Genomic DNA, 18,717 nt, shown 5'->3' with positions numbered 1-18,717 from the left:
ATGTGTAATACTGCAATTATTGACAGGATATATACCTTTCAGTGACATGGGCCGGATACATTTGATATATTTTTGTTTTGTAAATTTTATTGAATTATGAATTTTAAAATTCATAATTCTGAAAATAATTTTATTATTATTATTAGACTCCTACCAAACGGGCGATTATGACCGTTTAGTGGAATGGCAACAATCGACCGAGCCAGAAATTTTATTTAGAAAGTCTATTTTAAATAATTAAAATATATATATATATATATATATATATATATTTAAAAATTAATTAATTAATTTTTTAAAAAATAATAGAAATACATATATTTTTTTCTTATGAAGATTCAAATCACAATTTTTTCTAAAAATTGATAAAAAAAATTTTTTTATATTGATATATTTTTTATTATTAACTCAAAAGTATTAACTATTTTTTTTATTTATCTCAACTTTAATATTAGAAAAAAAAAAGAAATTATAGAGAATTTTACGTAAAACTAAATATCTATATCTCTAAATTATTTACTAACTCGATAAATTTAATATTAAAAAAAATTCACTAAACTCAATAGAATGTTAAGATATAATGTACTAAAATTAATTTATCAAGAAATCTAAGAATTAAATTGAAATTTCTAAGTTCATTATTTTGAACATATTTTGTAGAATAATAGCTTTAAAAATCTGTGATATTAGAAATTCTCATTGATTTTTAGTATAGATTTTTTTTGTTAAATTTTTTAGTTAAAACTCTAAACACATCATCTACCTAAAGAAAAATGGATTGGATTTTTTTTATTGAGAAAATTATTAAACTTATTAATAATTAGTGAAATTTACACTTATATATCAAATTTTTAAGAATTAAAATAAATTATTCTTATTTTTAAAAAAATATTAAATTTAATCTTTTTATTATATTTTAATCTCTCACTCATGTTAAATAATCTTTATTGTCTATTTTTAGATAAAATAGCATTTTAATCTCTTATCTTTGATTTTCTTAGAAATTAAAAATTAACTTTATATAAAAATTCAAGAATTAAAATGTTATTTAAAGTAAAATCATAAACATTAATTATATAATATTTTAATTATATAAATAAATTATTATAAAATTAAAAAATTGAGCACTATAATTCTTTAAAAAAATATAAATATTAATTTTATTAAAAATAAAGAAATTTAATTTTTATTTTTATTTAAAAAGTTATTATACCCTTAATCTTTTTTCAAAATATCAAAGGGTCCAATGCCCCCTTTCCCTTTACGACTCTGTCCATGAAGGTAGATATCTATCCAGAAAAATCCATACAATAATTGCAGTCCTATGCATTCAGCTTTGTGCTGTTGGTTTTACAAGCTCTCATGCTTCCTGTCAATAATTGCAGTATTACACATTGAAGTGGGACCCAATGCACATTCCCTCACTATTTTCTTATCTCCAATGTCTCATTCTAAACTACCTTCAATCTAAGAGAGACTCCAAGGCTTTGCTTTTTTTGAACTTGTCCCAATTATATCTTAAAAAAAAAAAAAAAGCTTATTTTTAAGTTCTTTCTCTCGTTCTACTTTAATCATATAATTTATCTTATAAAATTACTTATTTTATTTATATATATATATATATATATATAATTCTATTTTATTTTTCTGAGTGATTCAACTTTATTAACATTGTCAAAATACATCCATTTTTTTTTTCTTTTTGACAATCATAGTGTATTAAAAATTTTAATTATTTAATTAAATTGAATGATTTTAGTTACATATTATGTCTATTCACTACCATCAAATCTCATAACTATTAAAAGCTAAATGGTTATAAAAATGGAAGAGTTGTTTAATACAATATAAATAAGTAGAAAAATAAAATTTAATTGATTAAAATTAGATAAAATATCATGAAAGCAATCATTCACAACCTTATCTAGTCTCATCCCAAACAAAACTACCCTGAAAATGTTTAAAATTTTTTCGTTATTAGGCTTTTCTCATTGGCCAAAATAAATTTTATTATTTTATTTATTTAGTTACCAAAATCTTGAATTCATTATAATTGCATATATAATGAAATAAAAAAAATAATTATATATAATACATCTTAGTTGTAGACTAAATACTGAAAAACTACATAAAATTTCGCTCTTAAAGGTACTTGCACAAATAGCACAACCTGCCATCTTTGCTACTAAAAGCAGCCATTTTTCAATTTTTTGTGTCGATTGAGTCATTTCTGAAGGTAGGCACAGACTAGAATTTTCCAACTCATATATGAATTGCTTACACCCATGCCCCGTCAATTAGCTTTGTGAGTGAGGTGCCCAGAGAGCCTTGCCATGAATGATTTTGCAAATTAAAAAAAAAAAATAAATAAAATAAACAATTTTTTTAGATAAATTATGACCTTATTTAACATTAACTTTTAAAGTATGATTTTTTTTTAAAATAAAAATATTATCTTAAATATTATTAAAAAGAAATAATTTAAAAAAATTATTATATTATTTTAATATTTTTATAATTAAAATTAATTAAAATTAATTTTTAATATTTTTTAATTAATATCTTTAAAAAAATAAATTTTTTAATAATAATTTTAATACTAAACAAGGAATAAAGTAGAATGAGAGGAATAAGTTGAAAATAAGCAATTTCCTTTTTTAGATATAACAGGTATAAGTTAAAAAAAAAGAAAGAGACATTGAAGATAAGGAAAAGAGCGAGGAAGCATTAGGCTGCAATTCAAAAAGAGGAAGCATTAGGTCCCACTTGGATGAGTAACACTGCAATTATTGACCCGTGGTCCAGATTGATTGGCTGATATAACAACATTATGAATCGGAATGCACAGAACTGCAATTATTGTTCAGATTTGTCCAAATAAATGCCTTTCTATTAAATGGCATGATTGCCTATTAGGTAGGAGTCTATTGATAATAATATAATAATAAATTATTTTTAAAATTATGAATTTTCAAATTGATAATTCAATAAAAATTAAGAAAAGTATGGGTCGTAGAAAATTTGTGCATAAACAATAATACCCTTAATTTTTTATATTACAAAAAAAATTACTGACAGTAAAAAAAGAAAAAATAAATAAAAGATTTTCACTGAAAAAATTACCATTAGCGGCAGAAAAATCTATTGCTAAAAGGCTAAAGCTATTTACGACAGAAACTAAATTGATAGTTGTATACTGTCATTGGTTCTGTCGTTAATTTTAAAAACCAAAAAACTCCTAATTTGTGGCTAATGTCGCAATAATTATCACTCTGTCATCGCTAATATATATATATATATATATATATATATATATATATATATATATATATATATATATATATATATATATATATATATCAGAAATAAGAGAATTTTATTCAAAAAACAGGTAAACTATACAACTTATCCTTTTTGATAAGCTCATCTAACTGGGCAGGTGGAGTAGACATCCAACCTGATAAAAGACAACCTGTTCTTACAGAATGTGCAATCCAATGAGCACATCTATTTGCACTTGTAGGAACATAACTAACTATCCAAGAAGGATAGGAAGACCAAATCCTCTTCATGTCCTGTCCTGCAGCAGCAAACCTCAATCTCCCAAGGAATAGAAGAAGAAGTAGAGATCAAATTAGCTAAAACTTGAAAATCAGTGGAATAAGTTCCCTTAACAAATATAATTCAATAATATCTTATTAAATATGAATAGTAAGAACCGTAGCAAACACATTGAAAATAACTATTACAATCCAATAGAACTTAATGATAACGCATATAATTTAAAAATAGTGCGATGAAATTAATTAATAAATAATCTTACTTTTGCTTATCAAGATTTTTTATAAATTAATAAATCATCGTTGCCCTTTTCATGCGAGTAGCCCAAACACCTCTGCCATACTCAGCTTCCTACCTAACTTTTTAATCTATAACATAAAAATTATCATATTATGTAACAATAAAATATGAGTGAACATTTATTCAACTAATGATATACACAACTACAAGAAAACAATAAATTAAATTTAAATAATTGAATTAATTGATATTTGTGAATCTCAATTTTTATTGAACCATCTTTTTTTATTATTTGGTTAAGTTTACCAATCTCTAACTTCTTTCGCCATTGTAAGGTAGACAAATATGCAACCAGTTCATTCCATACCTCTATCTTCATTTAGTCTGGTCATAGAGCCATCATGCACTTAGCTTCTCTTGATCCCAAACAAAACGACCCTTAAAATGCAATTGTCAGATCTTGTAACAAGAAGTTGAATATACTTCATCCAATAGATTAGCCATATGCTAAATTAAATAACTACCCTATGTAACAGATGTATTCCGTAAGAATTCATAAACATTTCATCTAAAATTCAAATAGGGCATGCAATGTCCGTCATCACTTACACTAATTAAAATCTGAGATCGTAGATGCAATATTTGTCAAAGTCTCAGAGGACAGACAGAGAAGCCCTGAAAAAATTGGATTTAGGAGAAAAAATGTTTAAAAAGAGGGGCCTGACTTTATAATTTCTTAAAAGGAAACTCGGTCGTCAGAGTCTATATGTTCGGCCGCCGAACTTCCCTTGAATAGGATATAAAACCGGAAAAATATCATACTTCTCTAGAATTCTACCCTTTTCTTTAATTTTTTTTTATATGTTCTTTTGTACATTGAACCAATATAATATATTTAACAAGCATTTAAATTAAAGAAATTTGATTTGGATTTAACTAATCAATAAAAATATCTTTTCGACCAAATTTTTTATCATTATCTTTGAGCCATTATAAATTATATTATAAGCTAATAGTTTTGCCCACTCATTGTATGAATTATTAAATTTTTTATTTAATATAATTTCATATATAATTTTTCTATTTTATATTTTTATAATTATGTTATAAAATTTTAATAATAAAGTTATTAATTAGTTATAATTTATTTTCAAATTTTAATAAATAAATAAATTGTTTAATATATTATATTTTATTATTTTTAAATGATTTGAATTATACTAATAAAAAATTAAATAAAGTAAAAAAAAGTCAAATGACACTTGCTAATTATTTACATATTATTATTAAAATTTTTAAATTTTAAATATAATAAGAAATATTTTTTATAAATAAATTCTCAATTTTTATTAATAATTTTTTATTGAATAATTATTAATATAATTTTTAAAAAATAATTTACTCTTTTTTAATTTAATAAAAATATAGTTAAAATGATTATTTTTATAGGTATTATGATTTATAGAAATTTCAAAATTTTTAAAAATGTATTAAAAGGAACTTTAACTATAATTGTTAATATTTAAATAAAAAATTAATATTTAATGTAATAAGTTAATTATTATATAATAAAAACGTAAGAATAAAAAATTGTGTTATATATATGTATAACCTTCGATTGCCACTGTTCAGTGGGTGGTTTAAAAAGGGAGAAGCATGTGAGCAGAATTTGCTAGAGGTGGTTCACAATCAAGAAAAATGAAGATAAGGAACAAGTGATTGAGCAAGCATTGGGTCCCAATCCATTGAGGAATACTGCAATTATTGATAGGATTTTTCAACGATGTGGGCCAGTGGCAGAATTAGCTATCAAATTATGAGGGGGCAAACATAAAAACTATGAACATCATGATCCAGAGGTCAAGGTCAAGGAGATTGACATAGATTAAAAGATTTTTAGAAATATAAAATATTTTATTTATTCTTTATAATTTTAGAGATATCTTTTACTCTTCCTTTATTAATTTCTCTCTAACGATATATTTTTTTCAACTCTATAACAGTTGATGAAAATCAACTATATATTTTTTTCAACTCTAATAGTTGATGAAAATCATGCATATTATGTAGGACATGTAAGGTATAATATATTTTGATTAATTGAATTAACTGAATCAATTAATTATTTACAATGTCATATACATCATATATATTTAGATTAATTGTGATAATTATTATTTAAATAATTTAATTAAATATATATTTTAATCAATTAAATCAATTAAATACACAAAATATCACATTAATAATGTATTTTAATGAATTGAGCCTTAATCGAGTCAATTAAGTAAAAAATGTATAATTTGATAGTGTGACATGATTTTTTTTTAATTGAGTTAATTGAATTCATTTAAAATTATAATAGTAATTAATTATTTATTAATATATATATATACATATTAATCGAGTTAATTTAATTAATTTATATTGTTAATATAATTGAGTCAATTTAATCAATTTAAATTCATATTATCATTTGTTCAAATATAATAAGTAATACATATAGTTTTTTTTAATATAAATTGACAAATTTAATTAAAAATATATTATTTATTTTTATTTATAATTTTTTACTTACATAATGATGTTTTTGTTTCTAAATGTATAAACTTAATTGAAAAAAAAAAAGGAAGCCGTTGTGAAGAGGAGAGAGGCCAAATGAGACTTGACATTTGTATTGAAACTTATAATTATAATAAATACAATAGACGTAATTAAAATTTAAATTTTAAACTTCTATATTTTTCGATAAAAATAGTCTAAAAGATATTATAATAAAGTGACTTAACGGAACTGATGGGCTCCCAATTGATTATTTGATAAAAGTATAGTATTGTATAGATTTTTCAAATAGAGGAACATGTAATTATTAATAATTTTAATTTATATATTTTTTTAATTTTAATATATAAAAATAATATAATATTTTATATTTTTATTAATTATTTTAATTTTATTTTTATTATTTATATATCTCAAACTTTTTAATAAATATTTTACAATAGAAATAATTAAAATTTATTTATATATAATATAGATATAAATAGATGTAATTAATATACATTAATATATTATAAATTATCTTATAATAATGACTACCTATTATAATATTAATAGAGTAACTATTAAATAGTTTATAACATACTTTAATATAGAATGCTACGTAATAATATTATAAAAGAGAATGTCACGTATTAATCACATGATAAAACTATAAAAGAAAATATCGCGTATTAGATTAGAATTATTTATGCTAATACAAGAGACTATTAATAATTTTAATTTATATATTTTCTTTTAATTTTAATATATAAAAATAATATAATGTTTTAAAACTTTTATTAATTATTTTAAAATTTATTTTTATTATTTTTATCTTTCAAATTTTTTAATAAAGATTTCATCATACAAATAATTAAAATCTATCTATATATAATATGAATATAAATATATATAATTAATATATATTAATATACTGTAAGTTACCTTATAGTAATAATTATATATTATAATATTAATGAAGTAATTATTAAATAATTTATAATTAATAAATAATAAAAAATGTTTTATGATAACAATATAAAAAAAATGCCATATGATATTCTCATAAAAATATCTTCATATGTATATATATATATATATATATATATATATATATATATATATATATATATATATATATATGAGGTAAAAAGCTAACGCAATGTTTAGATACAAAATAGAGAGGAAGGAGAAGACTCTCTATTATAAGACAATCTTTTAATTTCAAATTCTACACGCTTGTAATTCTATTTTAATAATATTATAAATTTATAATTTAATTCTTAAATAAAAAAAAGTTGCTCAAAAACAATTTAAAATGCATATTATTATTGTTATTTTTATTTTATAATATAAATAAAATAATATTAATAAATTTATTGAAAGAAGAGGATAAAAAATTAGGCGCATTTTTTTGTAAGTCTTAAAAAAAAGAGAAAAAAAAAACAATTATATTTATTTTTTTTTTTAAATATAGACTTATAATCTTTCCATATTCTGAATGAATATAAATTTATATTATTATTAAATGAAATATGACTATCTTTAATATATTTCAAAATTCATCTTTATTGTGCTTAATATATTTTTATTTTTTAGTTTAATTATATATTAATAGTATTAAAATTTTATATATTAATAAATAATATATTTAAAATACTTTTATTAGTTCATACGTGTGGGTATATATATTACGACCTAACAAGTATGGTTGAAAATATGATCCATTGGTTTATAAACTTTTTATTTGTGAATTTCGATACAGAAGATTTGTAGATATATTTTTGGGTATTTTTTTTTATGATTTCGTTTAAGTAAATAAATTCCTTTAATTTTATGAATTTTTCTAAAATATTTTTTCTTAAATATGATTTAAAATGTTTTGAATTTATTAATATTATATCAATTAATAACGTAAAATTTCAAACTTTTATTAAATAAAAAAAATCTACCAAGAAAAAAAAATTATAAATTTAAGATACAGAAGGGAGCAACACAAAAGCGGCAGAGTCGAAATACCAAAAAAGGGAAAAAGACATGATGTGTGAGAGCACTTGTCCAAATGCCCCTTAGCAGGACTTGCAGACTTCCTTCTTATCAACGAGCCGTGTGGAAAAATCTGAACTCGCGACATATAGAGCCACGGAAAGATTTACAAATGGGTGGCAAATTTAAATCTAACAATCACAACCAATAAGATATGTTAAGAGGAATGAATTTTAAATCTAACTTAAAATTAAATAAAAATAGCTAACCGATTCAAATAACTTATTGAAGGGTGAAGATAAGCAGTGAAGATGAAGGCTAAAAATCTCAACTCTCAAACATATATAACCCATTTTTTTAGCAACTAGAAAACTCAAATAGGGGGAAATTTGCACAACACTTGACAATTAACAAAAGGCTAGAGAAAAAAAGAGAAGGAGCTTACATTATAGGGCATGATCTTCGAATGGCGGCATTCCAAGGAACACCAGTAGGTCAACAACAATGCCGAGTGCAGCAAGCAAGGTGATGATGACTGATTAAAGCATGAGAAATTTAACACATTAAAGCAGAAATCGAAAAATAAATCTCCACCATTCAATCTCAATCTCACAGCAAAATAATTGGTCACCATCGCAATTTCACATTCACCAATCACCGTCAATATTAATGCACAAATTCACACAAACAAATACTGTAATCATAAACAGGAAGAACAAGAATTTCAAATCGGTAGATTTATTCTCAAATTCACAGTTTCAGAAACAAGAAATTTACCGGATTATTATGAAAATGAAAATCGATCACCATCACAATTTTGCAATTTCACATACACCAATCACCATGGTTTCCCTTGGAATCGCAAACCTAAATGGAAGGACTTGCAGTCGCATAGAGCCATGGACGCACGAAGGGCAGAACCTAGACCATAATACAAATCAAAATCTCAACTTTCAAAACCCACTTGCAACAAACTGAAGAAGAAGAAGAAGTAGAAAACAAGAGCAGTGGGGCACTGATATGTCGCAAAAGAAGAAGAAGCAGAAAGCCAGGAACACCGATGTGGCATCATCCAAAATGGGTGCTAAAATGGCATATATTATCACTAAGGAAGAAGACTATTGGCATGAAGAACGCATTGTATTCATTCAATATTTTCTCTTGCCTTTATAATTGATAATAAAAGCCCAATTGTTACCCAGTGTGGACTGAATCACTTGGGTAGTATTTATAATATTTTTAAATATATTTACTATCAAGAAACCGATTTCTTAAATGCCTTTTAGATATTTCTCAATGTCTTGAATATGCACAGAATGTGAAAAAGAGATGAATAATTATCTGCTTCTAGAAAGAAATCAAAAAATTTGAATGTGATATGGTTATAGTTTAAATTCAAATTAAGTAGGGGATTCTAATGAAAATGTTTTTACTAAAATTAATTTTCCTATAATAAAAATATATATTTTTATAAAATTCAAACTAACTACATGGAAATTAATTCTAATTACTTATTTATTTTGCTTCGGTTTTGTGCTTTGAATGAGTAATTAAAATCAAAATTTCGCTAGTTTTAAAATAAAAAGTAGCCTGCCGTTAAATTGAGCGGGAAGTTATTACAGGCGTTCAATATGCAGAGATGGGAGAAAGGGGTTAGTTGTGATAGATTTCCATTTCAATTCCTTCCTTTCCTTCTGCTTTCAAGAACAACCAATCTACCATCAAAATCACATTACATCTGATGAATCTTCTCCAATTCAATTTGTAAGCCTCTGTTACATAATCATTTAAGCAGCTTAAGGCAAGTACTAATGTTGCGAATAATATTCAGTTTCTCCATCTTAATAAATTAGCAGCTGCAGGTCTGCTCGAGAAAAGGGCCAAGTAAACAGTGACTTGATCATGGAAAAACAAAATCATAAAACAATTTGAATGGCCAAAATATTCCTTGATTAACTTTGATCATTACACTGTATATGCACCTAAAATTTGTTTCAGACTATAGAATACGCCTGAAGCTCCAGCACTCAGATCATGCAATGAGACATATGACATGTGTAGAGGTACTGCCAAAAATTAACTAGTACCTCCACACATAAGAGGCTAATATTTTCAACTGCCCCTCCCTGCTATCCTTGCAAAAGGAGAGATGCTTGTATTTAAATGATGAATATAATACATTTGTGCCACTGTAGTTAACAAGTTTCTGGAAATGAAATTGTAATTCATTCTCATTGATAGAAGGCCCAAAGATATGTTTTTATACACCAGCTAGAAAATAAGCGGGAAGAAAACTAATTGTAACTGCTATCTGACACAAGCTACATGTGCTAAATATTTCTAACAAACTATATTTTTAGAATAAAGTAAATTCCAGCTCAGTAACTTCTAGCTGAATTCTAGCTCTCATCTTTATTGCTTTGTAACTGTTTTGCTTCATGTGATACCCCCCCGCAAGCTGGAGAATAAATATCCAACATTCCCAGCTTGAGTTGAAGAGTGTGAAATGGCGTATAAGCTAGGGGTTTTGTGAAAATATCAGCTATCTGGGCAGAACTAGAAATAGGCAGCAACTTAACTAGGCCTTGCTGAGATTTTTCACGAACAATATGGCAATCAAGTTCAATATGTTTGGTACGTTCATGAAATGTAGGATTAGCGGCAATAGATAAGGCAGATTGATTATCACAGTAAATCAATGCTGGTTGTGTGAAAGGAACATGGAGATCATGAAGCAGATATGTAATCCATTGAAGTTCACAAGTCACAGAAGCTAAAGCTCTATATTCAGCCTCAGAAGAAGATCGAGACACCGTGCTTTGCTTTTTAGACTTCCATGAAATTAGAGAGTTGCCCAAGAAAATACAGAAACCAGTAACAGATCGCCTTGTATCTATGCACCCTGCCCAATCAGAATCACTGAAGCTTTTTAATTGAAGTGAGGAATTTGCTGGAAAGAACAAACCAAGACCAGGAGAAGCCTTTATATACCGAAGAACTCTATTTGCAGCTTGAAGATGCAAAGTAGTAGGCTGGGCTAAAAATTGACTGAGTTGTTGAACAGCAAATGTAAGATCTGGTCTGGTAGTAGTTAAGTATAAGAGTCTCCCAATTAGTTGTCGATAGGAAGAAGGATTAGGAAGAACATCTCCTGTGTCCTTTTGAAGCTTAAGAGAACAGTCCATGGGAGTTTTGGCTGGTTTGGAAGCCAAGTAGCCAATGTCAGATAAGATCTCAAGGGCATATTTTCTTTGATTAATAAGAATGCCTTCAGAATTTCTTGCAATTTCTAAGCCCAAGAAAAATCTCAAGTCACCCAAGTCTTTAATTTTAAAGGAATCATCAAGAAAATGCTTGACTTGAGTGATTTCTGTCATATTATTCCCTGCTAGAATAACATCATCAACATACACTAAGATAGCAGTGAATGATTGTGATGTGGATTTGATGAACAAAGAATAATCAGACTTAGATTGGGAATATCCAAGAGAGAGTAAGGCAGTAGAAAGTTTCGAAAACCACTGCCTACTAGCTTGCTTCAAGCCATAAAGAGACTTAAGCAATCTACAAACCTGATTGGGCTTAGAAGCCTTAAATCCTTGAGGCAAGGCCATATAAACCTCCTCATGAAGATCTCCATGCAAGAATGCGTTGTTTACATCTAGTTGCTGAAGAAACCAATTGTTGGCAGCAGCAAGAGCTAATAACAAGCGCACAGTAGTCATTTTGGCTACAGGAGAAAAGGTATCAAAGTAGTCTATACCTTCAGTTTGTGTATAGCCTTTAGCTACAAGTCTGGCTTTATATCTTTCAATAGACCCATCTGCCTTGAGTTTCACTTTGTAAATCCACTTACACCCAATAGGCACCTTACCACTTGGTAAATCAGTAAGCTCCCAGGTCTTGTTTTGCTCCAAAGCAGCTATCTCAGATTGCATAGCTTGCTTCCAACAGTCGTGTTTAATGGCCTGTGAATATGACCTAGGTTCTACTATTGTGGAAGTAGATAGAACAAAGTGTTTATAAGGAGAAGACAAGAAATCATAGGAAAGCACTTGGGAAAGAGGATAGAGAATACATGGACCTGTATTTCTTTGGAGTGCAGAGATGCTAAATTGCAATGGTAGTCCAAGAAATATGAAGGTGGTTTTCGGGTTACATTAGAATGTCTAGGTTCTGTTTGTGCAGTAGAAGAAGGAGATACATGTTGTGAAGGTAATGTAGATGACGAAGAATTCAATAAAGAAGAAGGAGAAAAAAGAAAATCATAATCAGAAAGTGTGGTGTCTAATGGAAGTGAAATAGGAGAGGTAGAAAAATGAGAAGAGGACTGTGATTTATAAGGAAAAATGGATTCATAAAAAATAACATGTCTAGAAATGAAAATTTCCCTTGTAGAAAGATCAAACAAAATATATCCTTTAGTGCCACTTTTATAGCCAAGAAAAAGACATTTCTTTGCTCGAGAATCAAACTTAGATCTATGGGCTGTCAAGGTAGATGCGAAGCATAGAGCACCAAACACTTTTAGATCATGTATATCAGGTAGAGTAGTATAGAGAATTTCATATGGTGATTTATTGTTTAGTAATGGAGTAGGCAATCTATTGATAAGATAGACTGAGTGTATAACAGCATATGACCAGAAAATTTTGGGCAAATTGGCTTGAAATAAAAGTGCTCTAGCAACATTTAATATGTGTTGGTGCTTTCTTTCCACTACAGCATTCTGCTGTGGTGTTTCAACACAGGTTGTTTGGTGCTCAATTCCTTTGGAAGAGTAAAAATGAGGCATTGAAAATTCTAAACCATTATCACTTCGAATGACCTTTACATTTGTTGAAAATTGAGTGTCTACAAGAAGAACAAAAGATTGAAGTAAAAAAGATGTTTCAGATTTGTGTTTCATCAAGAAAAGCCATGTATGCCTTGAGAAATCATCTACAACAGTGAGGAAGTATCTGTGACCATGAACAGCAGTTACAGAAAATGGACCCCAAATATCCACATGTACAAGCTCAAAAATTTTATTTGTTTGAGTAGTACTAATAGGAAAAGGCAACTTCTTCTGCTTAGCATAATGACAAATGTCACAAACTACATTAGACAATGAAGTAACATCAGGATATTTAGTCTTTATTGCATTAAGTCTAGTAGTAGAAGGATGACCCAATCTAAAATGCCAGAGATTGAATGCAGGATTGCAAGCTGAATATACTGCAGAAATAGAAACTAAATGTGCTGGTGGAGGTGACAAAGGAAATGAAGGTGGGGCAGGATCTACCAATGCATATAAACCATCTTTAGCTCTAGCTGTACCAATCTTCTTCAAGGTACTCAGGTCCTGTATGAGACATTGGTCATAGTGAAAGATTAGACAACAATGAAGTAAGGAAGCAAGTTTAGTAACAGAGATAAGATTGAATTGAAATTGAGGAATGAAAAGCACATCTGTAAGTATAAAAGAAGAAGAAAAATGAATTGTGCCAGAAAAATAAGCTATGACTTTATTACCATTTGGAAGATTGACTGAGATTGGTCTAATTCTTTTATAGGTAGTGAAACAAGAAAGAGAAAAAGTAATATGATCTGTAGCTCCAGTGTCTAAAAGCCACATATCATGTTTTGTAGTACAAGAAAGGGTAAACACATTACCTGAAGTAGAGGGATAAGAAATGGTGGAAGGAAGAGAGGATTCAGGGATGACTTGACTGAGGCTTACTTGGTTCACTAAATGAGAATCTGGAGTGGAAGGAGACTGTTTAATTAAAGCTAGCAACCTTTGATACTGATCTGGTGTAAAACTACAACTTGAATGCTCATGATCACCTTGTGGTATATCAGAATCAATTATCTGCTCAACATCACCAGTACAAACATTGTTAATCTTGGCACCAGAATTCTTGAATTTAAAACCAGGAGGAAATCCATGCTTCCTATAACATGTCTCTTCTGTGTGTCTTGGTTTTCCACAATATGTACAAGTCTTATAGTTATTCTGAGTCCCAAACTTTCTATTATCTGTATCAGTGCCCCTGCCATATACATTCCTTTGAAAACCAGCTGGACTAGACTTATTAACAAACACTTTTGGTTCAGTAAGTATTCCTATATTCATATGTCTTTCTTGTTGAACCACCAACGAGAAAACCTTATTGATGGAAGGTAAGGGTTCTAACAGCATAATTTGTGACCTAACATTGCCGAATTGATCATTTAAGCCCTTTAAGAATCTGATAACATTGTCATTTTCCCTATATTTTCGCACAGTGACAAGAGCTTCACAGATACATGGAGTTGCACAAGTACATTGAGGAATAGGGCGAAAATTCTCTAGTTCATCCCATAAAATTTTCAAATGAGTAAAGTAATCTGTGACAGAATGTTCACCTTGCTTAAAACTATATATCTCTTCTTGTAAGTCAGAAATCCGATACACATCTCCTTGAGAAAACCGATCCTTAAGATCTTTCCATATATCTGCTGCAACATCAATCCACAGGACACTTTGTGCTATGGACTGAGATACTGAATGTGTGATCCAAGAAACTACCATGGTAGTACACCTTTCCCAAACAGAAAACATTGGATCTGTGGCAGCTGGCATCTTGAGAGTTCCATCAACAAATTTCATTTTATTCTTAGACTGCAATGCCATTCTCATTGCCCTTGCCCAAGAATGATAGTTGGATCCAGATAAAACAGGAGAAACAAGAACTAATGCAGGATTTTCATTAGGATGCAAGAAATATGGATTCGAAGGATTTGTGAGATGATCAGGAGCTGAATTTCCAAATCGAGAATTAGCAACTTCAATTGCCATGAGTGCAGATCAAAGAGAAGCAAGCAAATACAGAATCAACTGGAGGAAGAATAAAAAAAAAATTGATCAAGAAGGAAGGAGAAAAGAATCTCAGATGCAAAGAAGAACAGAGGTTACCAAAAAAAAATGCTCTGATACCATAACAAGTTTCTGGAAATGAAATTGTAATTCATTCTCATTGATAGAAGGCCCAAAGATATGTTTTTATACACCAGCTAGAAAATAAGCGGGAAGAAAACTAATTGTAACTGCTATCTGACACAAGCTACATGTGCTAAATATTTCTAACAAACTATATTTTTAGAATAAAGTAAATTCCAGCTCAGTAACTTCTAGCTGAATTCTAGCTCTCATCTTTATTGCTTTGTAACTGTTTTGCTTCATGTGATAGTAGTAGCACGCTGGAAGATTAAATGGGACGATAAATTAGCTGCAAAATCTGATTCCTAGAGAGCGGTGTTAGATTTCATACCATAAATTTGGGAATTATTTTTTACATGGGAGCATAATATCCCTCCATGGAAATGCATGTTAGCTAACAGCTTAATGCAATAGTTAAACTAAATATGCCTTAAATTTTGGGAGTAGATAATATTCCATCCAAACACTCATCAAAATTTTGTGATTACAAGCAATGAGAACTGCGACAAAAGTTACAGCGTTGGGTGTAGGTCCCCTTCTTCTCTATCTCTGCAAAAAGCTCAATTCCTCTTTCATTATCTCCGTTGACAGCCAACCCCAGGATCATAGAACTCCAAGTTGTTACGTCTTTATATAGCATCTTCTTAAATATTTCAACAGCCTCTTTTACGTGACCACACTTAGCATAAAAATCTATCAATGCAGTGCCCATCTCGAGCTCATAATCCAAACTGTCCCCATCTACATAGGAATGAATCCATTTCCCATCTTCAAATGCACCTATTGCTGCACAGGCATCAAGGACACTAACCAAAAGAGATCCACTAAACCTCACACTACTACAACTCTTCAATTCTTGAAACAACTCAATGGCTTCATTGAAATGACCGTTCCGAACATACCCAGAAACCACTGCATTATAAGAAATTTCATTTCTCTCTGGCATTGTATCAAACATCTTACGCGCTTCATTCATCAAGCCATTACTACAGTACCACAAACCAGACCACATTTAGATCAATACTTTAATCAAAAATTTGACGAGCAAGTTCCATTGCTTCACACTTTGAATACATATTAATAATAGAACTAATGATATAATACACGTGTCCGAATTTCAATATTTAACAATGAACTTGATCAAGCCAAGAAAAGCAAACGCAGCATTTTATCAAACTTCTAAAAATATGGGAATTTGGTCTGATCCCTATGCTAAGCATACGTGCAAAAAGTGAAAGACCCTTTTGAGGATGTGAGTTTTGAGACAAACCCAATATCATGGAATTGAAATTAAAGGCATTGGGTATTTGAATTTAATTGAGAACGGTTTGCGCACAATCGATGTCTCCATTGTGTGACAGTGCACAGAAGGCTAAGATTTTGCTGGTTATAAAGGTGAAACAAGCCAAGCCATTGGTGATCATGTGCTTTTGGATTTGCTTTAGCTCTATCACGCTTTTGCATTTTTGCAGAAGAGCAAGAATTGGAGAATTTGATATTAAGAGGATTCCTGACATGGGCCAATGACCTTGGATGCTGCAAACTTTACAACCCCGATTGATAAAATCTCAATTGGGACCCCACTCTATATTTGATTTAATCGATAATTTTAAAATTATAAATTTTTGTGCATTTGCACTTAGAAATTAGAATGCATTTGATTGATAAAAAAAATTACAAGAATAATATTAAAGAAAATAATAATTTAATAATTAAAAATTTATATAGAGTAATAATTAAATTTATTTATTAGTAATTTAAAAAATTGATGAAAATTAAATAAAATAATAAAAACAAATATATATAATTATTGGGTGAACCTATTTTCACAACAATAATGATGAGTGTCACAATTTTTAAATAATAATTTAGTTGTTAGAGTAAATTGTTCTTATGAGATGTGATTTACAGGCTTGTTTGGTATTACCGTTAAAGTGGTTAAAAAAATATTTTTTAAATATATTAATTAAAAAATATTAAAAAATTATTTAAAATTAAATTTATAAATTTTTTTATAAAAATATTAAAATAATAAAATAATTTTTTTAATTATTTTTTTTCACAACATATAAAATATTACTTTTTTTCCTGAAAAATAATTTTAATCTTCTAACCTCGATGCTAAATGAACGCTATATAACTATTACAATTATCATATTAAATACAAAAATATAAGAAATTTTCATATTTTTAGAATTGTAATATATATATATATATATATATATATATATATATATATATATATATATATATATATATATATATATATATTCCTTATCATTTAAACTTGGGGTCTGCAATTAAACAGCTTTATTGTCTTTAGTTTAATCCATTCTATAGAGAGATCTACCATCAACACACAGTGATACTCTAAATATCTAGAGTCCAAATAAGTTGTAGTGGATTTACCTATTGCAAATAATGGAGATAATATTTAGTCTCAACGGTGAAGTGGAGAGTCGAATTGGGATTGAAAACATCCAACACTAATGGCTTAAGTCACTATGCTCGATAGTAAGGCATTTTCATTATTATGTAAATAATTATTTTGCTTGACAAATTAATATCTTTCCACATTTTATGGTTAAAATTTTAATTTAATCTATGAATTTTTTTTATTTATTAATATATCTTTATTATCTCTCTTTTTTCGTTTCTTAAGACTTCATTTCTTTTATATTTTGTTTTTACTAAAAAATTTAAATTATAATATTGCAAAATTTGGATGAACAAAGTTAATAATCGTGGTTATAATTACAAGTAAGCATCCAATGTCCAAAAGATGGACCATTAGTTAGTGTTAATGATTGTCTGTTTCCGACTCTTGATGTAGGAAGTAAATCTACAGAGGAATAATTAGCTTTAGTTAGGAACTAGTTAAATCCCACCATATGATGTCTTTACAATTTTATTTTTAAATATATTTTTAAATTTTTTATTAATTTTAAAATATATAAATTTTAAATTTTTTAATTAAGTGAAATAATAAAAAAATTTAAAAAAATTAAAAAAAGATATTTATAAACATTTAGGCTACATTTGGTATGATATAATCAAAATTTTAGTGTAATTGTGATTACATATTCGATTATGTTATTTGATAACACATAAAAAAAATATAATGCAATGGAAAAGTAATTACATAATGTAATCATTTAAGTTTAAAATAATGTAATAATCATTCATACAAAAAGAAATATAATTATAATCGCTTGTTTTGATTTTTTTTCATTTATTATTGTCATTGTCACCATCATCACTCTGCTACTACCATAATTACCCCACTATGTCACTATTACCATCATCAGCACTACCATCACCATCACCACTACCACCACTCTGTTATTACTATCGCTATCACCATCACTTGACCATCGCTATCTCTGCTTAGCAACTGGTGCCTCTACCAACTCTAGCTACTATCA

General features: G+C 27.7%; 1 protein-coding gene and 1 long non-coding RNA gene across 2 annotated transcripts; both read right to left on the bottom strand.

Moving 5' to 3' along the window:
- Positions 1-8,252: 8,252 nt before the first annotated feature.
- LOC110646340 (uncharacterized) lies at positions 8,253-9,543 on the bottom strand. The gene is made up of 3 exons (XR_002493129.2): positions 9,106-9,543; positions 8,774-8,863; positions 8,253-8,519 (listed from the first exon to the last, which is right to left on the bottom strand). It is a non-coding gene; the product is annotated as an uncharacterized LOC110646340 (long non-coding RNA).
- Positions 9,544-15,694: 6,151 nt separating this feature from the next.
- Positions 15,695-16,863, bottom strand: LOC110664055 (pentatricopeptide repeat-containing protein At2g42920, chloroplastic-like). The gene has a single exon (XM_021823584.2). It carries the CDS (start codon positions 16,302-16,304, stop codon positions 15,777-15,779), a length of 528 nt encoding a protein of 175 aa, XP_021679276.1. The 5' UTR covers positions 16,305-16,863; the 3' UTR covers positions 15,695-15,776.
- Positions 16,864-18,717: the final 1,854 nt, after the last annotated feature.

The sequence above is a fragment of the Hevea brasiliensis genome, chromosome 17 (genome assembly GCF_030052815.1).
Source record: "Hevea brasiliensis isolate MT/VB/25A 57/8 chromosome 17, ASM3005281v1, whole genome shotgun sequence".
NCBI classification, from domain to species: Eukaryota; Viridiplantae; Streptophyta; class Magnoliopsida; order Malpighiales; family Euphorbiaceae; genus Hevea; species Hevea brasiliensis.
Note: the sequence above shows the minus strand (reverse complement) of the source record. Positions and strands in the feature narration are given on the sequence as shown.

Bases quoted from the DNA above. Each gene is read 5' to 3' on its own strand.
- LOC110664055 (XM_021823584.2), bottom strand. From the start codon at position 16,304: ATGTGGTCTGGTTTGTGGTACTGTAGTAATGGCTTGATGAATGAAGCG.